The sequence below is a fragment of the Trachymyrmex cornetzi genome, unplaced genomic scaffold (genome assembly GCF_001594075.2).
Source record: "Trachymyrmex cornetzi isolate Tcor2-1 unplaced genomic scaffold, Tcor1.1 scaffold245, whole genome shotgun sequence".
Lineage (NCBI taxonomy): Eukaryota > Metazoa > Arthropoda > Insecta > Hymenoptera > Formicidae > Trachymyrmex > Trachymyrmex cornetzi.
Window position 1 is genome coordinate 1,162,033 of NW_017297113.1, and position 27,064 is coordinate 1,189,096.

Consider the following 27,064-nt stretch of genomic DNA (forward strand, 5'->3'; position numbering starts at 1 on the left):
AAATGATAAATGCCATCCTTAGAAAGTTAACACCCATCGTTTATATCGATTACACCGCGCAACATCGTGTGCAATACCATATGGATCTCTACGTAACATCGCACCAAACGTTTAAGCATAATGAATGCTCGCACCGAAGTTATGTTGCGCTTAAATGTTCGCCGAACACTCGTGTTTATGCGATGGCGTTGTAGTTATAATGTTTTATTGCAAGCGTGAACATGGCTTAAGGAACATTCAGAATAGAAAACGACTTGCGAGCATGCGACCACTTCGGGTTTTAGTACAAAGTACGAAGTACGTGTCTTAATATTTGCCCAAATTAATGCTCGACATCGCAACGATTCTCTCGATAGTAACCAAATTCACTGGCAGAATGCGTGGAGCGAATCGTTCTAATGAGGGAATTTCTGATCAGCCGGCGAGTATTCCGGTGATTTACTCTTGTTTCGTTAATCGCGCGTTCTATATCGCGATTCGGGGATATCACGGTTCGCCGAACCTCAAACTAAAGCGAGCGGTAGCGTCGGCAGCCAATTCGCCGGATGCAAAGCGAGCGAAAATGCGGCGCGCATTATGCGCGTGCACGTAACGTACTGTGTACGCCAGGCTATGTAGCGTTTTACTTTTTAATTAGGCGCACGCGCTTCAACGGCATTTCCAACCCGCGTTCTCATTTTGCCGTCGTTGCGCCACATTCATGCAAAGTTGCATTTATCTCGTTACGTCGTACTCTTGGCAGCTTTGCCATGACGTCGACAACGACATCATGTAATTTCGGTCATTCGGACTTACGGTGCTCATGAGTTTTTTTTTAACTGCACCTAACAATTAATCCCGGTATTCTTCCGCCGTTTCCGTGTCTCCTATCTATTACGATCGCATAAAAAATTACTCCAAAGTACATACATTTTTTAGTATGCTAAATGATGCCGTACTCTCTAAAATCTTTCGAATGGAATCTAATTCTAAAGGATGATAAAAAGAGCACGCGGTATTCATAGGATTTTATATTTAGTACCGTCTTAAGTACAGTCTCAAGGTGTCATGGACCAATCAGAGGCCGGTATTTATAGTCAATTCTTATATTTGTGGCTGTTTTAAAGTACAGTCTCATGAGTTAATCAGAGGACCGCATTAGCATCTCAAGACATTACTTAAGACATTACTTAAAATAAGAACGGACTATGAATATCAAAGAGTAACAATTGAGCCAGTGTTGGAAAAGAGTGGCTCAATTGTCGATTTTTAAGAATAAGATTTCACTCTTTTTAGAATCAGATGCCACTCCAAAGATTTAAGAGAGTGATGGGACATTAATTTCAGAAGAAATGTAAGGTGAGCATAGAGGTAGTTTTGAAGAGTCCAAATTTGGAGTCAAAATGATCAAATTTTCAATGTTTCTAATATTGTTCAAGCACTTAGACGCAAAAAGAAAGTTAATATTTCTTTGATAATAGCAGGATTTTGACTAGAATTAGTTAGAATAATTTTCTGATTTCTCCAATCCTATTACTTAATTAAAAAAAAAATAAATAAAACTACCTCCAAAAAGTTTTAGTTAAATTTTTCAAAAACGAATGCGTACATACGAAAATATATTTAGGATAAAAATTGTTCGTCTTGAAATTCTGCACAAAAAAACAAATTGTTCTCCTAAACATCTTTTCTTATCTACGAAACTAAGTCCATGCTGAACTTACATTTTTTTCTGAGATTTATATCTCTTCATATCGTTTGGCATACAATTGGATTCAAAATTCAACCACAAAATGAACTAAATTCGAGGCCATTCTTTCAGCGAGCACGTGTCGAGCGTACCTTTAAGAAAATTTCGCGGGTTTTCGCGGTGCGGACGACGGAACTTTTAGTCGTTTGAAAGATTTATCGTTGCTATCGGGATTCATATCGGTGCACACTGGTGCTTTTCTCCTAATGAGATTTTAAATTCTATAATGCATTTCCAAAATGTACGTCGTACCGCCATTCCTTGCGACCGATCCATTTTGACGGACGAGATTTCGCGTAATTCTTTCTCGTAAATAAACGCCATAAATAAACGTCCACATGTTAATTCAATAAACGGATACCGCAGCTTGCTGCGGGCCACAATGCACGCGAAACCGCGCCGTAAGTTTCTATTTTCTACTACCCGCTGTTGTCGCGCGGTCCCATGCCCTCTTATTGTCTGAAAATGTTTGCATTTTTTGTATGATAAATTTATCGTCGCCATACGTCAGGCTCTCTCGTGTACGCGGCGTATGGAGCCGCCAGTCTGACTAGCTCTTCCACTTATCTACTACGCCCTTTATTTCAGTCGCAAGTGACAAATAACGTCGGCATGTATATCTCCGTTTTTAATCGGGTCCGCCATAAATCCGACATAACCGCGATTTTTGCCGCGGATATTATTCAGCGGAGTAAAAACTAGAGCGCGGTCGCGTTCCCGGCAAAAATACAATTTGCTCTCTCGAAGTTAAGGACGCTTGATAGCTAGGGATATTCTCACCGTGTATTTTCGCGTCATTATCACCAAGAATGACATTTATCCATTCTCGTCATTTTTGACTACCTTTTTCAGTGTCAAAGCCCCGCTATTGTTTCACAAATCTCTATTGTTTTATGTCTTTTACGTCCGTGTACAACGCAGTTATTCCATGTATACCGGATACCGCGAAGTTGCATGTAGCCGCGGGCTGACCACTCCGGTCACTTATCTACTGCGTTCTTTGTTCCAGGCAAAATTGGAAACGAAAGCACTGAAAGCGAAGAGGCCGGGATTCACGGACGAGCGGTACAACGAGACCAGTTATTATGTGGAGCATGGTTAGTATGTTCTGTCAGACGTTTCATATTTAATTCAACCACGGTCCAAGAGCCGTCGCGTCTAACGCTTCGGATTAACTGGCGAATTAACGTGTAGTTTCGTCGTGATCTTCGTCTTGAACTTGACAAATTGCGAGAATTGTTCGCGCGTGTCAAATTTACTCTTTCTCCAGCGCGCACTCGAGATATTGAGTTAATGATGCTTGTCGAAAGGTTTTGACCAATGTTTTCCAATCTGGGCGTCCGCGAAAACCACGCAAAAATGCCGCAAGCTGCCAAACCCTTGAACGGGATTGGTTAATTTTCGACAGTGTTGGCTTTACACTCGGGCATGCGGGTTTCCCGGCCGCACGAGTCAAGTAATCGTGGATAATCCGTCGGATAAATACCGACCGGTGCAATAATCCGCGTCGACCTTCTCGTTGATAGCTAGAATGAGATACTCGACTATTCCCTCGGAAGCCCGAAGTGCAGGATAAAGTGAATACTGTGGCGCAACAGATTTTACGAGGTACCGACGTGCTCCTATGGCCACCATCGATTTCCAATCCTTTCATTATTTTCGAATTTCAAGGCAATTTAAATAAATATCAATTGTCTCCTTCAATGTTTTATTTAGGTTGCCTATAAAAATGAATTTCAAGAACGATATTTTTAGGATTTTAATTCCAATTTTCGATATTCTTAAAGATAAAGATTCTTAAAGAGTCTTTAACCGGTATTTATAGTCGATTCTTATATTTCATACTCTCTAAATCTGAATCAGTGGATAGTCACTAATTACCCAGTGGCATACTTTGCACTGATAATCAGTGAAGTTCAACTAAAAAAGGAAGAATATTTGAGCATTATAAAACTAAAATACTGATATTTGTGCACGTTAATTTCAATCTTCCAATACCATTCATTCATTGAATTTAAGCACTAAAACAAGGTTAATTAGATCACATTATAAAGATTAGCTAGGTTAGGGATTTCACATTTAATTCACTGATTACCAATGGCATACTTGGCACTGATATCAGTGATTATCCACTAATTCAGATTTAGAGAGTACTGTTTTTTATCCTCTAGGGACGAATTTTGTATATGTAACATGAGGATTGCTACAAAATTGGAAATCAGAGAAATATCAGGGACATTGAAACGGTTAAAGAAATCAGGGAAAATTCGAGGAATTTTGCAAAATTTTCTGTAAAATTAAAATTCTTGATTTTAAAGAATTTTAATATGAATACACATCACACCTACGCAGTTTAGAAATACTGCACACCAATTAAATGCAAACAGTGTCAGCAGCATTAATAGTAATTTACATTGCTGTGTTAAATTATTTGACGATTTCTAAATCAGGACGGAAATACAAAAAATTTCAAAGTGTTATTGAAAGTATTAGGGAAAATTATGAAATTTTGTCTGAAAATAAGGGAAAAGTTATGGAATTATGGGATGAAGAATTTGTGACAGTCATGTACCTGCTTCTAACGTTTATATTTTAATTAAATTCGAGAAAAATTGTGATCTGTGCAGGTTACATTTGAAGATAGAAATATATGTAGCATTGAACACTGAAATATAATACTTCTAACCGCCAGAAAGGTTATACATTGATACATATTAATAGTGTAAATATTGATGTCATGATGGAAAGAAAGTAAGGTGTGCTCATACCGAGGACGCGTTTTCATATCGTTCTGCGCATTGTATCAGCTGCCTCTGTATTTTTAGTAATATGATAGTTTAATTTGTCGCCACAAAATGACGGTCGCTGAAACAAAATCTTATTTAGCTGTTCAGAAATGTTTATATGAGCAGACTTTTTTTTTCATCGTAATCGATAAATTTTATTTGCGCAATTTTTTCTAACAAAAATAGTGAAGAAAATGTTTCTCTAATGACAAGATGATACCGTGTCTGGATGTGTTAAGTATACTCTCTAAAACTTTTAGAGTGAATTGTCCCTCTGAAGAGTGAAATCTTATAATACTTTTAAAGATTAAAAATTGAATCATTCTTTTTCAAGGTTGGCTTAATTTCACTTTTTAGAGTAAGATTCCACTTCAAAGAATATAGAGAGTAGTCTTAAGACATCGTGAACTAATCACACAGTCATATTCGCATTTTAAGACATTACTTAAACCGGATCTAAAATAAGAACAGAAGTTTTCTGACAGGTCATATATCTAAAATTCAAATCGAATGACATAACATAAAAAAAGCTTATCTTAATCTTTCAATCATGCAAAGGCGCCCCGTCACTCAAAGAAAAATCTCAAAAGACTTGGCATTCGCCGCATACGCTCTGATAAGGAATCTTGTCGAACGATATGGTAGAACATTCTTTTGTGGAACAAAACTGTCGCGTCACATATAAACTCCCACCACACGGGAGATATACGTATGGCAGTTAAGTCAATTGACTTGGCTACAACTGCCTGCCAGCTGCTGCTGGTTTATCGTGTGCCAATACGTCCCGCGATCGGAATATCCGGAACGCCCGGTGGACTCTCCTCAGCCTCTCCATATTCTCGCTTCGCACTGTATCCGCGGTATTATCTGACATCGCCGTAGATCGCCTGGTGGGTAGACACCCGCGAGCTCATTATCGTCGGCAGCCGGCAGCGGTCGTGATAACGCGACGACGTGTCGCGAGCATGGATGTGAGGAAAACGGAATCCGAAAGCGCGCTATGGAAATGGAGAAGCGACTGGGGAATAATTAAATTACCGTTTCAACGAGGGGGAGACTTATCTGTTCATCGTGCGCCCGATAATCAATGTGAGTGGATATCCCCGTAGAGAAACGTCGCTATTTCCATTTCTATCGAGCGCAAACTGCGACGTTTTTCCAGCTTTGGTTTTGTCGCTTTTATAGGCTGTAGAATGTCCTAGAAAAAAAATTTAACCCTTTGGTGCCAGGTTATAGGAACGACGCACTTGATTTAATATGACATACCTAACTCGATTCGATTGATCTTTCACTGTAAGTTTTTAATTAACTTGTATTGTAGATTAAGATAGTTATGTGTTGTTTTGTTTTAATATTCCAATTTAATTTCGAACTCACTATTCAAGTATTCTGCCAAATAAGATAAACGTTTCAGTGACCGGAATATGTATCTATGTTCAGACATTTACACAAAATTTTATATATATATATATATATATATTTGTTTATATTATTATTAATTTCAAGTGGTTTTTAAAATATATTATAATTTAATTTTAATCCTTAAATACAATTAAATTATTGTATTTAAAGATTACAATTAAGTTATAATGTTATCTTTATTGTAATAAAAGATATTGTAATAAAAAAAAGCCTTTGAGATTAATAATAAATTTTGTGTTTGGACATAGGTAGGTGCATGTCCGGTCACTGGGACGTTTATCTCACTAAGATATTTGACGATTTTTATTTCTGGACTTTTATATTTGAAATTTTAATATGATGTTTTTGATTGATACCATGTATCACTAAAGTATCTCAACTTCTACCGATTTCAAATGTGACGCTTAGTATTTAATTGTTAATTCATTGGGTCTATAGTGAAGATGACCCAAAACTAAGGATCGAAACGTCTATTTTAGTCGTATAAATAAAAGATTTCTACACCCTGTTATTTTGTATCGGTTTACATTGGCTTATTATTGAAGTTTATGATCCAATTTGATTGCTTATAACTTTTATAAATATAACGGTACACCACTGAAAAAGATTAAATTTTAATAAATATTTGAATAATTCCTCTAAATAAATATTTACTACATATAAACATATATTTATTTAGGACAAGAACATTAATTTGATTCAACTATCATTTTTTATTGAGTGGATATTTACTTATTGTAAATAAAGATTTACTTAGCACCAAAAAAAAAATAAAATTTAGTAAATTTTTTTAATATACCAAGCAAATGCCATGTATGTATCTTTATTGATAAAAAAGTCATAAACAATGAAAAAAACCCATTGAAAAAATAAAGCCGTGTATGTCGTACTCAAAGTGGCACCGAACAATTTTGTTATGCCGGGCACACAGCAACAGAGAGAATTATTTAACGGAGTGCACTTCATAAATGTAACGAACAAAAGTATTCTTGTAGCGCGATTGTAGCAATCTGTAAAAGATCTTTTAATTATGTCTTTATCGAGTCTACGAATCATTAAAGCGATAGACGATACATCGCAATTTTAGCTCAGCTTTTAATGCTCAGATATTCTTCTGTGCAAAACGCGATACAGCGTTTAATTTTTCCAGTAGTTCAAGTCAACGCTTCTTTCGCCGAGCTATTGGCGCGATTAACGTATATCCAGAAGCGAGGAGAGAAAAGCGTGGCGTTCCCGTCTCCAGCGGGAACGATCGTTCGGCATTGTTGGATCGAGCGATACGTGCCGTATGCCGACGTGAGCTCATTATCACGAGTTAGGTTGCCGTTCGCGATAACGGCCGTTCACGGCATACGGTGAGAGAAAGAGAAAGAAAGAGAGAGATGGAGAATAGATGAGGAGGAAGTCGAGGCGAGAATACGGAATTGCCGTCGGCGGAAGACGCACGAAGAAAGACCGAAAGGGAGAGAGAATGGTTGAAGCGGTGCTCTCGAAGGGTGCCGGGGTGGTTACAGAGACGCGAGAAAAGGGATCGATCGATCGGATATTTAGACGGGCGAATGGCAATATCGACAACCGATATCTGCTCCACATTCGAATAATAGAACCGCGCGAACGACGCACTGGGCATCTCTCCCCCTCTCCCTCTCTCTCTCTCTCTCTCCCTCTTTCCCTTCTACATCTCACTCTTCCCTTCCCATCTGTGCAGCAAAACAAAGACCTATTAATGCCACTTGGAAGACAGACAGCTGCTGCATCACATATGTTCTCCATGTCCCCCGCGCATCCCCATTCCCCGTTACATCTTACCCTTAAATGCACCACGCTCGATCGAACCCGAAGACATCGCGCGGGATGTTTTAGGTATGCTCGCGGGCGCAAACTCGTTGCGAAAATTAAGAGCAGCGCATTGTCCAGACTAGGTCACAAGGGTTTTCGAGTCACGCTCTCGAGTAAAATATAGTTTCCCATTTTCCTTTTTCTCCCTGAAGGGAGAGGAGCTTCGGGGTTAGACTTCTAAAAAAGACGCGCGAGAGTTGTAGTACGAGATTATTTATATTTTCGAAAGGAGGACGTTAGGAGGGCGTTAGGATTTTCAGACGACGATATTATTTAGTAGCTGATTGAAACTACGAGATTCCATTCTGGAGGATCTTGCTCGGCGAAATGGCGGCTTTGACCGTACTCACGGTAGTGGATGGCACGTCGTAACGCCACAAACGCCGGATTTGGAAGCCCTGAAATCCGAAACGTCGGCTTACCGTCGCGCGTGGTGCACGACTTGGGATCTCCGCCATCTACGATCAGCCCGGCAAACGCACGTGTGCACGACTTGCGGGCGAGGTACCGCGACGCGGGTTTCTACGTGATTCAAATCTAGATCCGATCCTATCCCTCGAGTTGGGAAACCCGGCGTACGTTATCGAGCCAAGAAATCCTGGATCTTGGTAATTCGATCTCGGCTAACCAGTCATCTTTTCTTCTCTTTTTCTTCCTCTCGTCCGTGAGCTTTCTTCATCCATGAAGTTTTTGAAGTCGTGTTTATTCACGACGAAAAATCGTTCGACGAGAAATTGACCGAAGGAATTTGTTGGATAAACGAATTTGGAATGAGATTCGAGATACACATTACGTTTTATTATCTCAATAATAAAATTCAGGGTATCCACACACAGCGATCCTTGAAGATCCCTGGTATTATCCTGTGAAACTGAATGTGTTCTGAAAAACTGAAATTTCAGGACTGATTTGGAATTTTTGGTTTTCTTTCCTTAAAACAAAATTGAATCGTGAAAAAAGAAAGAAATAAGAAATACCTATTTCCTGCGCGTGCGTAAGAACAATGTCAGTAAATATGAATTTTATAGTGATTTTAGATGAAACTTTAATAGCAAGTGCGGACATTGAAAATCATTAATAATTTAATAAAGCACCAATAAATGACTTGGTTCAATTGTAAAGCAAAAGGTTTATTGTTCGTGTTGAATGTTCATTTAATATTATTTCTAAAACATTAAATAGTATTCTTCTAATTAATTTTTAATTAATTCGTCATATATAGAATCCTAACTTGAATACAAAACATATAATAAATCAATGAAAATTAATTAAGTAATGAAAATTTAATCGATCTAGAAAAATTAGGATTTTCATCTGGAATTATTCTTGAATTGACTAAGCAGATATCGCTGGGCACTTTGAAATTATCATATTCATATTATGAATCGTCACTGCGGTTCGTTAAAAAATCATGACATCGAGTAATCGCTTTATCTACTATACTACATAACGGAGACTTTTTTGAGAAACATTGTACCTCCTTGCGTCACTATCTGCCAACAAACGTCGCTCTAATTGGTTATGAAGACACTCCTTACTGCTTTGAGCCCGCCCCGAAGACGAATCTTGGCACTCGCCAACGTTCTTCACGAAGGTAGAATATGCTGGCAGCCCTTCGCGACTGCGAGAACACGAGCTCCTTCGACGCCCACCTGCTCACTGAAAGCTCTTGTGCGATTTTCTACAGTCCTATCTGGCAGACGTTGGAGACTCTCGAGTTGGAGGACGGTTAATGTGACATATATCATCTCTGAAATTAGTTTCGTTATATCATATATCTTCAAGGTTGAGAAAGTTACTTTATAAATTAATTATGAGTTACTTTTCATTATGGAAATTCAGTGCAATAAATTCGGATATTTTATTCTTTTGTATTATATTTTATCATTTGCTCTAATTTGTATACTTTAAAATTACTTTTCATACTCAATTTCTATAATAAACATATATAAAGTAACCTAAAACGTAATAACTTATAAGTAACTTATAAAGTAACTTTGCCAACCCTGTATATATTAATGACGTGCAATTTTTTTTGTTTCAAACATAGTTTTCTCAATATTTCCTTCTAACTTACCTAGTTTCTCAACTTCCTTTTAACGTAATTTATTTAGACAACGAAATTAAAGAGCTATGAGCCAAGATTTTAATGCTAGTTGAATATTAACTAGCGAATAATTCGATTAAACGCATATTAAAACCATTGTCCACTGATTTAATCTATATAAAAGTAAAATGCAAATATTTCGAATAATAAAATACGGATTTTATTTAACAGCACAATAAAATGTGTTGAGGATTTCATGGTTTAATTCGTTTTTATATTTATATTAAACACATATATTACGTCATGTTTAATTTGTGTACGGCGGCTTTAATGTGCATCATTGTGCGCATTGAGTGAGCATTCAATTAAATTCGTTATATAATAAGTTACAAAAAGAGTGTTACTAAATGGTTAATTTATTTAATTAGTATATAATGAATCGTTTTATAGATAGCTTTGTTAAGTTAAAAAGGTGACTCTTCTATGTACGATTATACATATTTTATATCTAATTATTCGTTGACTCTTCCGGGAAAGTGACATATCTATTTCATTCGCTCGTCTATTCAATTTATTTTACAATATTGGATCTCGACGTTGCGCCGCACGGGACGGAAGAATTCGATGATGGATATCGGAAATTAACGTGAGCGATGCTCGGATGAGTCGCTTAATTGATTAATTAACGAAATAGCAGAAATAAAATTCTAAAACGTGACGGGGAACGTGTCGAGAGACGACGCTTGCAAAGTTACCTACGGCGCGATGTGACTCGAGATTTTGTGTAACTCGCGATGTAATATACTTGAAGGAAGATAGTAACTGTAATAGAAGTCAGGCTGCCGTCGAACCGAGATATAGGACCGTAAGTTTGCTCGGGTGTTTTACGAGCTTCCTACTTTGATGCCTGCGAACTTTCCCAATCGCGGAAAAATAGGAAAAGGGAACAGGAAATGGAACGTGTACGTTATTTCTATAGCAGTAAATTTTTATTTTCTAGACTATGAATTGATATACAAATATTATTCTGAACTAGTCAAATATATATAATTCTACTAGAGATCTCTATCTGAAAAAGGAAAAGAAAAATGAAACAGGAAGTTTCCCCTTTCGAAGGAAAGCCACCTGCGAGAGGTCGTCGTATTTGAGGCGACCTGATTCATATTCATATATATATATATATATACTCCTCGCATCTTGTTCTGCATATTTAATTCATGTAGAACTAACGAAAACAACCTGTGCGTGACGAAGAATTTGTCCAACTTTGCAACCGCGTGGCTTGTGTTGGTTCACGGTAGTTCGTGCTTCATCCTGTACTTAGCGGAGGACAAACAGAGATCGTGTGCACGATATATCAAACGTCAGCCTAAGCTAGATCCTGTACGTTGATTGACTAAGTATAACGATGAACTACTTGGCCGTAATGATTCGCTTATAGATCCTTACGTGGCGCAATCGTTAGATCGACTCATTGAACGACAGATTTAGAACACGATTAAATGCCTGGGCAATGTAGCGCGCGTAAAAAAAAAAAAAAAAAATCGGTCGTTATTCTACATATTCTACACGGCTAACGTTTTAAAATCTACAGAGCTTCGCGCACTCAGCGGCTGTACTGTAATAGCTGAACGTTATTCCGGGAATTTCACGATTTAAAAAATGACAGTTGACAAGCTTTTTGATTAACCAGAGACGTTAACGCGCGAAAGCGTTAATGGTACAACGTATTTTTTATTTCATTCACCGGTCGATATTACTCGTGATATATCAGGCAGCGCGGAATTTCCCATTTCGGCAAAAATAACACATGATTGTTTATTGCGGCGGAGAATCATTATGCAAGATCTGTTGAAAGATAAACACTCATGGTTAGTCCGTAACGGTATATTACTCCTCTGTAAGTAGTAATGCTCGATCGGAGGCCAGCCTGTGCTAGAAAATTCTGCGCGCCCTGACATCGCAATGATTGAAGATACGATTAAACATGTATAATATTATACGTATTTTTTAACAAAATTATGAAAAATTACAGGTTTTTTAATACTGTATTTGAAAGTTTTTGACGGCGATTTAGAATCTGAATAAAAAAATTATTTCTACGAAAAGTAGACATATTTAAAAAATAAAATAATTAAGAGAAAATTTTTATTCAAAACTATTGTATTGTTATATATTCAATACTACAAAATTTTTATCGTTAAAAATAAATATTGAACTATTTTATATGTATATAATATAACATTTATTTTTATATAAAAAGTATAAATTTCCAATTTCAGTCATTTTTTTGTAGAAATTATATTTAAAAAATATCTTTAATATTTTCGATCAACAGTTTTAATGACTCTTCTTGTTTAGATTTTCCTATATACGGTAGTGATGATTTATCGACTCGTGAGTGAAAATTGGCGTGTATTATTATTTTTCTTATAAGCGTGCAAATCTCGTCCTGCCATCACGGAAAACGTGCGTCGATCTCGCGATTAATTTTTATAATGCCTTATTATCCGGTTTCACAACGATAAATTCTCCCTGTATCTCTACGTCTTACATACCGCAATTCACATCCACTCGTCTAATCTTATCTCCGCGCGAATTATACATGCCCGCCCGTAGACGGTAATACAAGCCCCGAATTTACTGGCGAACGTCGGTGGGGTATCGAGATTACACGAAATTCGCGTGCAGTGCGATGATCCGCGGGACAATACACATTGAGCATCGTGCACGCGCCTTGCATACAGCGTGACCGTAAATTCACACAAGTGCTCCCGCGATAACGTCTCAGTCACGAAAATCTACGATATTGAACGGTACATTTAAAAAAGAATTTTTCGAAGAGATATGCAAAACTAATTGATTGATGCTTAATCAAGTTTTTGTTATGTAGTGTAGAATTTAATTTATGATAGAATGATAAAATTTAATTTATGATGGAATTTAATTTATGATGGAATGATAAAAATTGAGAATAATCTAATTTGGAATTGACCAAAGTTCTCACAGATTTATTTATATCTACGATATGTAAATGTAAATATAAATACGGAGCATAGACTTATTACTATCTTTCCTCTAATGATCTGTAGATATGATTCCACTTCTTACACCTATACACTGATAGATATTAAAGAAGCGATTGTAACCCAATTCCTTGAGTTAAATAACATTTTGTTATTTTTAATTTGATGAGTATATATATATATATATTAAAATGTAAATCCATCTATTCCCATGGTAGAGAATTACTTAGTTCTAAAGTAAATAACATTTATATTAACGTATACTTTAAGTAAATAGTAAACTAAGTTTGAATCAAATTTAATACATTTTTTTAATTAAATTTTTTAACTCTATTGTTTTAGTTAATTTAATGACATTTGAGTATAAGTAATGACAACCTATAGAAATCGAGAAAATGATTAAAAAAATAACTCAAATTGCATATAAGTTGACATTATGAATTTAACAATGGAGAAATTCTCAAGTAAAAGTCTGGACACCCGAGATAAATGTGATAGTAATATTTGACTCTTTATTGCAGAGTATATAAACTTCCATAAACTTTACGTAGTCTCCACCTTCTGCAACGCCGCCATATTTGTCTTGAAAAGACTACTGAGTACCTTACTTGAGAGTCTCTAGACACTAAAAGAATCATTGCTCACCATGGAATCATTTCATTCCTTGTTGTTTATCAAATATTAAATAAGAACTATGGTCGCGAGAGCGTTGTGAACATTATTTGCCAAATGGAACGCACTCCAAGTGTAGAGACTGGCGGAAAAATTTACAGTATCCACTTGAATTCGGGAGCATTTTCAATCCTAGCACTTAGCGTGCCGCATATATTCTAAATGACCCTATACGGTTCTCTTATTTTCCTACAATAGAACGCGCCCCGTTCAATGGACTCGATATGTCACGCAGATCCTGTATGCGGATTTGCGATCACCTTGTGTATGTCGGATATATAATATTCACCGTATCTAGGCATTGCATTTCACCCGCAAGGACAATTCTAGTTGCTCCTGTATATTCACATGGAGATATAACGTGCTTTACGCATGTTATGTGAAATGAATAGCTGATGGTTTTTGCTTGACGATTGACGACAGACAGTTAAGGATTTAGAATGATAAAATATTTACATGTATACGTATGCGCACGGAACACACACACTTCTCGAAAATATGCGAAGCTAAGCTCTCTCTCCCTCTTGTGTGGAAGGCGAAACGCGCTAGGGAGTTATGAATTATACATGTACGAGTGAAGATCGATACGGTATTTCGAGAGTGGGATCGCGACCCCGGTTTAAGCCATATTTTATTATCGCCGTTTGTTTGAATGTATGGATATCAGGAAATAAAATGTAACGGGTTGATGTGTATAACAAGATGGCCGATTTCCGAGAGATATTAAACGCACGGATCCATGCTACACGAGAAGTAAGCAAGTAAATCGATACATGTGCCTGATGGGTGCAAAATTTATGTAGGTAACTTGATTGGCAAAAGGAAAAAGTGGGAGAATTGTACGATATTTAAAAATAGAAAAATCTTTTGGTGTGGGCGTACAGTTGAAGCGCGGGATAGAATACATTACGAGCATGGATTGTACTCTGATTTGAAGATTGTTTCTGTTTATATGTATAGATTCCGCGCGCACAACATTTTACAACCCGTGGCGATGTATTTTTGCGACTGTTTTACGTATATACGTAAGTTTACCATACATTTACATATCGTGCGTAACGCCATTAACGACTTTTCCGGTCGTGAAACGGTATTTACAATCTCCTCCAGAAAACTCGGTGTCAAATATTTAGTGATATCCACGGTACTGTTCCTAGTACACCGCCCATAAACTTCACAGAGACGTGCGATTATTTTCGCTGGATTTCTCCCGCGGGACCTTCGCCTGCACTGCTGAGGTCCTCTTCGATCCTGTTTCGTCCAACCGTGAATTATATCCGATAGTAGATAAATAAATGAAATCTCTACCCAGAAATAAATAGACAAATATACTCAATTGATTGTTAAATTACTTAAATTAAAGTGCTCTTGGAATATCGTTGTTATATTAATGTTGTATAAATAAAAAAGCGATAGTATTTTTCGAGAAGAGAGTAAAATACTATTTTTTTCACAACTTCTGAGAAATCTTCAGTATAATTCTTTTGTATAATTCGATTAACTCTTCATTACTCTCGTGAAGTATCCAAGATAGCCTGACTTAAGTAAATTTTCCAGATATATGAATGCTATTTACACACATTTAGCGCAATTTTTTTCACAATTAAACAAAATTTTGTTGTGTTTATCTTTATCTAAAAGAAAGAACGGTGTTTTGAGGTATACAGTTGGAAAATTTGTATTAAATTTAATATATTTTGCCTAAATAGTCCACTCAAATTTTTGTATTAATTTAACACAAGAATATGTTAGAAGGTAACACAAATATTATTTAAAAAAATTAATTAACAAAGAATATAATATTGACACAATTTATAAGCAATATAACTTTAGCATTCTTTCCGTGCAGAATATTATCAATCTCCATTTAATTGTAAATCAAACAGAACAATGAAAATTGAGATATAATTATGTTAGAATATCAGAAACACTCCACACGTTACGTTAAAAAAAAGCCACACTAGTGTAATGTAGAGTTAACGATGTCACGAGAGTGTCGTGTTGTCGCGATCAGCTGTGCGCAAAGCATCTGAACGGAGGACGAGTGAAAAGGGTCGCCGCAAAAATGCGAGTTGGGCGAGTCGAATTGCAACAGAGGGTGTTTACTCCCGTTGTAAAAGCGGTCGTGCGTATACACGAGCCGCAGAGTGCCAGGTTGTGTGTGGGCACGATCGATAGCGAATGAAACCCAAAGCGGCCTACGACGACACCGCCATTGGTTTGCTACTCGTAAAACAAGGCGTCGTTCCAGACGGGCGGGACGTTTAGGTTCGGGGTCACCCGGCACCCCTCGAGCCCTCGGTAACCCGTGAGCTGACTCACGACGAGACGTGGCTTCGTTTCTCCCCTGACTTTCTGAAAGCACAGCTTGATGTGGTCGATAATCGATATCAGGAATCACTCTGTTTTGTACAAAATTAATAGAGTTTGAATAAAATGCTGAGTAAATGCTATTTTATTTTGGCGGAAATTTGAGATTGATTTAACTTTTAATGGCAATTTTATGTTAAACATATAGAAGTAATTACATATTTTAATAATATTAGAAATAAAACAATGAAGTTTAAGTTAAAAACGTTTTTGTGGAAGTTAGGAAATGACATTATTCGGGAATTTTAAAGTTGATATTATAGCTCGTTTAACTATTGTATAATTTAACTTGGTTTATATTCTTTATATGTTTTATTCGCCGAATATCTCGATGATTAATTTTATTAAAGTTCAACTTAAAATTAGCTAAAGTATAGAATATAAATGACATCATTAAAATGACATTGAATAACAGAATAGAACAACTTTACCGATTATGGTGATTTTAATCGCGTTCTCTTACAATAAACCTTTCGAAATACGCTCCTTTCTCAAACTACTTACGTCAGACGTTTTCATTTTTCCGGCTCAGTGTTTCTCGAAAATTCACTCCCACGTACGTTGGCAGGATGCAAGGGCCGAGAGGATATCTCGCCGTCAGGGGAAGAGATTTCTGTGGCGAAATTCTGCGGGCGTGCCGACGGATTTTCCGTGCACAGAGTATCGACGGGAAAACCGAGAGAACGCCGGATAATGTTACAGAGCAAAACGCGGAGAGGACGGAGATATTGCAAACGGGGAGAAACAAAGGGAGCAAGAAAGTATTGCGGTTGTCAGGGATAAGATGTCGAGGGGCCTCGGGAACAACCTCGACATCGGGGGCAATTACTGACCCGCTGCAATGAATACGACGGTTCGTGTCCCATTGGTGTGTAATAGCATCGTAATTACTTTAAGCTATGATTGTACGGACAATTCGATAGAATCCACGATTGTCTGAGAATAAACGAACCGAGGCAAAAGCGACTTTTTACGGTTAATTGCGGTGTTACTGCACGATACTTTTCAGTGATTGTTATACGTTCTTATTAAATCAAGGGTTGTACGATTATAAGAAAGATATGTTCCATGCATCGTTCGTCTACAATGTAGTAGCGCAAATTTTTTTTATTGCCAATTCGTATCAACGTGCACTTCTAACGTTTCCATACTGCGAATTCTTCACTGAAGATGATGTATTTCTCATCGTGATGATGTCGAGGGAAAGCTTTCTCCTATATGGTCTATAAGCAAACTGCCTATTCTTTTTTCCTCCCCACCCCTCTCTCTCTCTCTCTCTCTCTCTCTCGTCCCTTTTTTCTCGTATGCGCAAAGACGATTTCCTTCCGTTTCTCGAGAAGCTCTTGACTAAACGACCGCGTCCCGATGGTTCTATTTCTCGAAAGCTCGAAAGCCCGAGAGGGATCAATCGTGTTCACTGGATCCTTGCCGTACGCCCTGAGAGAGCATGGCTAGCTCTTTCGAGACATTTCGATTGTCAAATGACCTCCGCCTCCTTTACTTCCGGCGAAGAGTGCTGCACAAGTACCGTCGTCGACATTCTGAGGGCAATTTAATTAAAGTAACTTCAGTCGGGCGAGAATACAAGGGCTTTCTCTTTTCCTTTTCGAACTGTTTCTGTTTATTCAGGATATTCTCCGCGCCGATTCGATTTCACACAAAGTAAAGGTCAACCCTTGCCAACTTATCCGGTGGAATACAACCGCGTGCGGTCTCTTTGACACGAATGCGTTTTTGTTCTCTGCCTCCAATTTTCCTTCGTCGACAACTTGCAAAGTCTTTGTGTAATGCCCGCACAACTCCAGTTATTTCTGTTTCCGCAAGGACTCGACTCTAGCTGGAATAAATTAATCCTTCCATCCTGGCCATACGGTTGAAAGTTGCGGCAGCGCCGAAGCGATTCCTTGTCAAGGAATGCATATTGCAAAGACTGAGTAAAAATATCTCTTCTTTTTTTATCAAATCTTTATGCTAAACGCAATATGGAGGACGGAATAATTCCATGCTCTTTTCATTTAAAACGTCAGACGTTTGTTAATTCCCTATAGACAGACTGTCTTTTAAACGACAGTTTTCTAGTGGATATTTATGAGAAAAATGCCTTTAACGCGATCGAACGCGCGGCGGGACATTAATCAAGTCTTCTTTTGGTATTTATTTTCTTTTCGCCGGAAAATAACAACAAAATTGCTCGACACGAATCCTAAAGCGAAAGACTTGTCCAAGTAAGACTCGGCACGTTCTGAAACGTGGCGAACTATCCGATGAACAATGAAGGAAGCCATTTCGAGGTCGTAAAATTCTCAGAAGTGTCTCTCTTAAGCCGGTAACGACGAACAGAACGTTTATGTCTGTTCCGCCACTCGATTTCACTGTTTCAGTATCGACGGAAGTAATAAAATTATACTCGAGAATGACGGAAGAACGCGCACGGGATGAGTCTGTATGTAGGGAATCATTTTTAAAGATATCAAATTATTTAATCAAGCGAGATATACTGAATTTATAAAGTGCTGTATATCTTTCATTAACCTCACACCGGTGATCTTTCTCTCTCGCGAGGAAGCTGAGAAAATTATTCCCCTTATCCGGGCTTATTAATCAACTTCCTAACTAGCTTCGCTTTTCTCTCTGGGCGAAAATCTCATTTGAAGGTGACACGTAACGATGATTCGAACCGACGAATTAATTTCTACTTAATGTAGAAAGAGAGAAATAGAGATATATATATATAGAGAGAGAGAGAGGAAAAAGCGAAATCAGGAAATAACGCGTCCGCAGAAGAAGCATTTGAAGCACGAATCTCCAAGTCAATCGTTATCGGAGTAACAGGATGTCCCAGAAATTTAAATTTTCTTTTTCTTTTTATCCGGGAAAGATATGAAAGAGAAAGATGCGATCGATTTTATGTTAATCTTGACGTAAATTTCGCCCGCAAAAGCAATCATCCTTGGGACGGCACGATGATAATAGATTCGCAAATAACAGCGACATTTTTACGTATCCGTTGCAGTGATTTATTATGTGATTCCGCTTCGAAGACATTATATTCTCGTAATTCACGTTCGCTTTGGAGTACGCTCGGGCGCCAACTTGGATGCTAATCTCCGATTAATTGCAGGCGAGTGCCTGCAGCAATCGCGCGAATCATTTCGTAACGTAACTAATATAAGCCGTTAAACCTCGTGACATTTAAAGACGGCTTACGGAATTCAAAGTAATTATCGTTCTCTCTCTCTCTTATCGGTCTTCATGGTCATTTATTCCCGGCGTTGTGTGTGTTTCAGGTCTCCGTAAGGTATATCCTTATTACTTTACCTTCACGACATTCACGAAAGGTCGATGGGTCGGCGAGAAGATCCTGGAAGTCTTCGCAAGGGAATTCCGTGCCCATCCAGCCGAAGAATACGAGAGATGTATTCGCGCCGGCACCCTGACGGTCAACTATCAAAAAGTGGACGTCGATTACAGGTTACGGCACAACGATCTCCTGGCTAACGTTGTCCACAGGTATGTGAACATTCCGTTGAAAGTAACCGACCATACGCTTTTTCTTGCGTCGTTATAATTTTTGCGAGCGTTTGTCACCGTCGTCGATGTCGTCGTCGTCGTCGTCGCCGTCGCCGCCACGATAGTCTGTGTTCCTCGCGATTTCTCGCGGCAAATGTCAAACAATTATATATTATTGAGAAAAGCATCGTCGACTCTCGAAAGTTTGGTTGAATCGCGAAAATCGACAACGGCATGTTGAGCTGCGAATTAAAAGAGAAAGCTACGCTAGAAACTTTGCGTTCCGTTCCTTCACGGAAAGAATGGATTTGCTAAAGTATTTAAAAATTTAGCTAGATGTAAATCTGAAAGTAATCCTAGAATGTTATATCGATGCGTAAATTTTACATATAAATGAGCGAGAGCATTGAGCACTAAACTACACGGAAAGGAACGATTTTGCTAGAGAAAGAACTAAGGTCTTTAAAAATTTAGATGCGATTCACTTCGTTGCAAATGCTTCGTTGATCAATCAGGAGAAAGGCTTTTACGAATTGATCAATCAAATAATGCTTCAAAGCATTTGCAGTGTTAAGTGAATCGCACCATTAGCTAGATACAGATTTGAAAATAATTTTGTTGCGTCATCAAAATAATTACGTGGGACTTTCAAGCATGATGAATGATGCTGTAAAAAGTTTCGACATTCTGTCAATCTTCTTGAGTGTCCTCCGTATTATTTTGATCAGCAAATCAGAAAAAGGTTAATTTTTTTAATTATGGAATTTTAGGATAAGAGAGAGAAATTTGTGACAGCCATGGTGTGAAATATAGAAAAACTTGTATGTTACATTAATCAAGAGAGGTTTATTTCTTTATACGTAAAGTTTACGTCTCGATAGCAATACTGTCTTACTTAATAACAATATTGTTCTGAGATTAAACATTGATGACAATGCTGCAAAAACATTCTATTAATGAGTTTGAACGTTCTACATAATTATTTTGATAGTCCAAACAAAATTACTTTCAAATTTATATTTAGCTTTTTTAAATATTTCAACAAAATCATTTTTTCGTATATTTAATTATTTGTACTTTATATTTGGTCGCAAATATGCAATACTGCGACACATAAAAGTGGATGTTATTCGATATTTTTTCTTTCTTTTTTTTTAACAAGGTGCATATTTAAAATGGCATTTCATAATATCAAAGTGTTGTACTTATTATTCGATAAAAGGCACGTACCTTTATCCATTTATACAGGGCGCACGCTACGTATAACGCTGGGTTCTCGGTACCGCTTTAAATCCACTTTTTCTTGGTCGAAAGCTTGTTTATCGGTCGACGCGGGAATTTCGGCCGACGTTGGGCAAACTACGGCGTACATATTTAACGAAGCCTATTGGCCCCGTATAAATCCAGGTTAGCTTCCGCAGGAATTTACTTTGATTTCAGAAGAGCCCCGGGAATTTGGCGAATCTTGTCAGGCGCGCGCAAATGAGATCGGGTTTAATTTCGGGAATTTCTGGGTTATCCGCTTAAAGCTTGTTTCATCTGCGCAAAACGTAATGTATCATTGTGATCGACAAGTTATATCGCACTGAGAAGGATTATCCTTAGCTTACACATAGACTTTTAGCTATGTTTTCGTCTAACGATTATATCCGCGAGGCTGGAGGTATGACGTAACGAAATGCGATCGACAGCCAGCCCGGTGCGAGCTGTGTTTGCGCGTTACGTTATATTATGTGGGAAGGTATCTAATGCGGATCAAATTTAGTTGATTTACACGAGACGGAAACGCATGCGTGGAAAGCGGCTTGGCTAAAGCGGGCAACATCGGATTAGTGCCGGGATTACATTGGTGCTTGAAACAGAAGTCTAAAATGCATAATCCGTATATAAACGGTTTAATTCGCTCACGCCAGAGCACATCCGTTATTCGTAATGCGGGAAGATGGACGGAAGCCGAGAGTATTCGCATTTTCCTATCATAACTGTCTGTAATATTTCGGGATGCCTCAAGTAGACCAGGGAGTCATTTAATTTTTTATCTTGAGCGGAAAGATGAAAAGTAAACATTTTTTTTTATGTGTGTATATGTGCATACCTACATACGTAAAAATGCCAAAGAGTTTGCGGGTTATCGCCGTGTCGTGATCCATTGCTAATGTTATTAGCAATGGATTATGACACGGCGATGACCCATAAATCTTCTGGCACCTTTGAAATAAATACCCATGGAAACCTCAAAAGCACGCACAGAAAAATACTTACTGTATATAAATAATAATTACTTATTTCAAGTATTTTAAATGTCTGTAAATCTATCATAAGTTAATCTATAACAAGCATCAAATTTATTCAAATTTATTCAAATTTATTTTGAATCCTGATAAGTTTAATACTTCAATCAAGATTATCAAATTAAAATAAATTCAATATGGTTATTATATAAAGTCGCTTCTTCGATCAATTATATATTTAAAAAAATAATTTTGTTTTGATAATAATGAGTTTTTTTTTTAATTTGTAAGTAATAAGTATATTTTAAGATTATCAAGGAAATATTCGTTATTAAAAATAATCGTTACTTAAAAGGAAGAAAATAAATTGAGTAATCATTTTTCTTTGCAGTAGAATGATATTTTTCTGTGTGCATACAAAAAATGTTCACTTTTCCGCGTTAGAGAAAAAGTTACGTGTTTGATCTCCTGGCAGGTCTTTTGACTTTATAAAGTAAAACAGGATGCGATCGAGGAAGGTCCAGGACGATGTAACGCGCAGGAAATGCGCGCAACGATGGCGTGCGGTCGAAAGGCGCGGCGGTAGGTCCAACGAACTCGTAAATCATTCGCTTCTCCTTACTTGAAGCAGTGTAGATAAGAGCAGCCTCGGTGGATCCTCCTCGTGCGCACGAGGCCGGAAACCACATGGCCGGGACTCATGTGATTATCCTTGGCATGGATATATAAGAATCTAATATGCTGTGAGTGCACACGCCGCGCTCTCTCGCTCTCGAGCGCGTTTTTAAACGCGCCAACGCTCAACGAGGTATCAGTGTGGTTATCAGCAGGGAACGTGGATGCGTCGAGTAGCTTCTGCTTCGTCGTTCCAAGATAAGCGCGCGAAGGAGCCTCGAGATTCTGCGAACGTCTCGCTAAGATGAATACATCATATTTTGAATGGAGAAAAAAAAATGCAAATGTAATAAACCTCTCTTTCCCTCTTTCCTCCGTTACCATTTTGTCACGAGTGCAGCAGTTCTCGTTGACGCTGACGTACGGAAGCTGGATTAAATTATTTCACGTCTCGCACGCCGCTAATACAGTCTGCCCGCTTGCATGCTAATTCCAACAATTATCCTGGCAATTGTACTTTTCAGGCGCGCGCTCGCGACACGCGGACCACTCGTGTCCTACATTTCGCCGCGTGTCTCCATCGTCGTTATAATGGCAAATTCCGGAGTTAATTCGTAGCTCACGAGAACGATATTTTTTTCTCTACGTCGATTTTTCATGTCGACGTCCAAGCTGACAACGCTAAAATGTATTTCCGTACAGAGTTTTTGCACGTCGGTTGAATTTCCGATGGGCAAGCGAAGTTAACCGGGTGAAGGCCGGAGTATAGGATAGTCGCCTAGTCGTCAGTAATAAACAATGAGATTTATGCAAAAAGGACGATTTTGCTGAAGTATCTAAAAATTTAGATATAAAATTTAACTATAAATTTAGCTCTCTTTAAAATTTAAAGCTAAATTCTCTCTTTCATACTCTCTAAATCTGAATCAATGGATATTAAATTATATTAGTCTCCATTGAGTATGCCATTGAATAATTAGTGAAATTCAATTGAAAAAGAAAGTTTGAACATAATGTAATTATAAAATACCGATATTTATACGTTAGTGTAGTTTCAATAGCATAGGGTAACTGTCCCAATTACTGTGCCTGTCCTTATTAATGTGCTTTTGTATTTTGATAAGTCATAGATCATAAAGAAAACTAGCATAAATAAATAAGAAAAAATATTTTTTTTTGTTAAGTTAAATTATTAATGCATACGATACCAAATATTTTATTTTTTCAGTATTAAAGTATTTTAAATATTTTCGAAAGATATGAGAAATTTATGTGAGTTTAGTAATACGTACCGCAAGATTTTAAACTTGTCCCTATTAATGTGCCCTGTATTGGAGCTAAGAACGTTGTGTTATGAGTGTACATTGAAATAAATATATATATAATTGAAATAATGATTTATGTAATATTAGCTTAAACAATTAGCTTAAATTTATTACCTGTTTTAATAACTAGTATATGTTAAAATGAGTCAAATATGGAAGGCACACAAATTGGGGGCACATTAATAGGGTCATCGTCGCTTGGAGGACTCACTAATAGGGACAAAAACATGTTTTTTATTTTTGTCAAAACATTATAAAATATTAACATTTTTTTAGATTGAAGAAATATTATAAGAAAAAGAAGTAGTTGAAAAACCGATATTGACTGCAAGCAGATAAAATTAAAACTACAATATTTAATAATTAATTCAGTAATAAGCAAATTGGCTAAAAGGCACAGTTACCCTATGCATTGAATTTATATACACTAAAGCAAGGTTAATTAGGGATTCTATGTTTCATTAATGTTTTAGTTGAATTCATTGTGAATTTAGTAATTACAGTGACATTACTTAGGGCTGATAATCAGTGATTATTCACTGATTCAGATTTAAAGAATAATGTCAAATTATACCTAATTTTATAATTTGAATTATTTTTAATCGTATGGTATCGCCACTGTTCCTACTCAATATGTTGTTAATTTAACTAAAACAATGAACTTTAACTCAAGAAATGAATTAAATTTGATTCAAATTAAATTTATTTTTTACTAAGTGCATACGTTATCTAATATTGACAATGTTTACTTTGAAACTAATCACAGAAATGAATTGTTTTATATTTAGACACAAATTGAAATTAAAAATAACAAAATATTATTTATCTTAAAAGGATTACCATTGTTTCTTTGTCATTTAACAATATACAGATTCGAAAATAGTTTTGTTGAACCATCAAATTAATTATATAAGGAACTCATAATGCCACAAAATATTTCGAGCAATCAGCTTGAGTTACATAATCCTTTTGATAGTCCAATAAAATTATTTTCAGATCTATAGTTGTCTAAATGTTTAGATATTCCAGCAAAACTTTTCTTTTCATATGACGTGATATTAGGAAATTAAAAAAAAAGACGCGTTTCTAAGATAAGATTGGAAAACTCTCCTTCGATCACGCGGAAACCCGAGGACCTCATCGAGGATGTGAACAATCGGGTGATTCTTCGTAATTAAAGCTGCTTTCCTTTTAGAAGATACAATTGACACAAATGTCGTTCTATTCTTCTTCAATGAATAACAAAACTAGAACGACACTTGCGTTACTTATGTCTTTTAAAAGGAAAAACAGCTTAAAACGCTTGATCGTTTGAGTGTCGAAACGTCGTCGATTGTCGCGCGATACCGCGAGACACGTTGTCTATCCTGCACTTGGGAACACGGGACTCCACAATTAAAATGGCATCGCAAATATAATCTAGGTCAGCTGTGGGAGTCCGTGATGCGCAACGGCATGATGCGACCAGCAGCGATATCTCCCGTTCGTATTTACGTTATCGGAACAATTACGTTACGCGCGTGTTGCATAAAGACGGAATACAAATATTGTGGGGAGGAGTAGGGAGGAGCAACATCACCGAACCGACCGTGAATTGTTACGATAGCCGAACAATTGCGGAGATGGATGGAAAGTAAATTGGCAGCCTGCAACACCACCTGTGCCGTTAGTGACGTTACGTCGTTGTTGTCACGTTCCGATACGCATTCGCGATCCTTACGGCGTAGATGTGACACGCAAATTTCGCGAGCGCGTGGCGCTTGTGGAAAAAGAACATTTTCTGGCGAGAATATGCTTGAGAAAACGCACTGTAAATTTTCGCATCGAAGAAATACCCCACTGCGGCACTTCGCGTTACCAATAGGTACTTTTGTATTGTTCTTGCAAAAATAATTGTATCTTCACAGTTGGAAAATTTATGTTAAAGTTAACACATTTCACAAGTTTCAAACGGTCTCCACGCAATTTTTTATATTAATTTAACACAAGATGAATGTTAAAAAGTAACACAAATATTGTGTATAAATTAACACAAAAATGTAATACTGATACAATTGATTGAACTGAAGCAAACTGTGGAAATATATAATATATATATTTTCTCAGTAAAATTAACATTTATTATAAATTAACACATTTTATTTTGTTCATTTATCTTAGAATTTACGTTTTAAAATATATTATTTTTATGTTATTAATTCATTTATTCATAAATTGTGTTTGACATTAAAGAATATTGAATATAAATTTAACATAAAATATTTAAATAACATAATCACATTATCGAATTAAATTAATACTCGAATATATTAAAAATTCAACATAAAATTTAAAAAAAACAAAGACTTGAGTGAGCCAACAATAAAGTTTTTTTGCAAATGGAACCGTTTCTTAACTGCATATTATTAACTATTATTTAAATATTTAATATGTATGTCGAGCTTCAAAAAAGCGGTTGTAGATTTATTCCTAAGAAGTACTATTTTAAATGTGTATAAAATAATAAAAAAGGTACTTTTTTATTGAAACATCAAGTTTTAATTACAATTAATAACAGATTTCTTCATACTTTGATATATAAAACGTCTGTAAAAAATTTGAGAAAAATCGGCGTTTGACGTTCTCTGAGATTTACTTGTGAGTGTGTTAAATTAATTTTTTTTTAATTATCTGAAGAATAAAATTACGACAGGCTAGATTGTTTTTTGCTCTTCTAATTTCTTCCTTTCGTTACACCTCTTAGCTGCAAACGTTTATCGCACCGATTATTTTTCTCAAAAACTTTTAACATTATATGTTTAAATTCGTTTGATCACTGTCGTAGAATCAGGAATATCCGAAGACGAAGGAAAGGCTCCGGTGTTTCCCTTCTAACAGCGTGTCTTCCCTTGGGAGAATTCATGTCGGTTGAGAGGAAAGGAAGTGCGGCGAAGAGACGACTTTGGTAATCTCGCCTCGAGGCAAGAAAGTTGAAACAGCGACCGATGCTTCGAAGGACACGACGTCGTTCGCACATTCGACGGTGCAGATACGCGAAGGACGCAATCGTCGGTGTCGCAATTACACTTCGACAATACAGCTGGATAACGCGAAACCTTTCGCAATCGGCTCCATTCGGGCATCCATCACTATGTCGGCACCGGTGCGACGTGCTGATTCCGATTGCATGAATCCGGGAAATCGCTTCCTAAAGTAGTCATGAATCACCTGGTAAACAACACGATGTTTGTGACGCCAAATCGCCGATGGGAGTCCTTTTCTCTCGAGAATGCGGATTAATCGATTCCGTGAATGCTTGATCGCCGTGAATGTCTTGTCATGGTACTTAATTAATGTAACAAGACAGGCGTCATAGCGCGTTATCGTGTTTCTTCAGGCATTCACGTTAGAAAAACACGTCCCTGATTCGCTCCGAGCAATAAGGAAAAAGTTTTTTCTTTCTTATCTTAATTACAAGAAATAGAAGGTCTATATTAAGTATAGGATGTAAAT

General features: G+C 37.0%; 1 protein-coding gene across 2 annotated transcripts in view; it reads left to right on the forward strand.

The window, feature by feature from the left end:
* Positions 1 to 27,064, forward strand: part of LOC108761256 (RNA pseudouridylate synthase domain-containing protein 2) — a 179,800-nt gene that overhangs the window by 131,066 nt on the left and 21,670 nt on the right. For both annotated transcript variants that reach the window (XM_018507683.1, XM_018507682.1), the window contains 2 exons: positions 2,739 to 2,826; positions 19,179 to 19,401. In XM_018507683.1, coding sequence (XP_018363185.1) covers positions 2,739 to 2,826; positions 19,179 to 19,401 — 311 coding nt within the window. The remainder of the gene's footprint in view (positions 1 to 2,738; positions 2,827 to 19,178; positions 19,402 to 27,064) is intronic.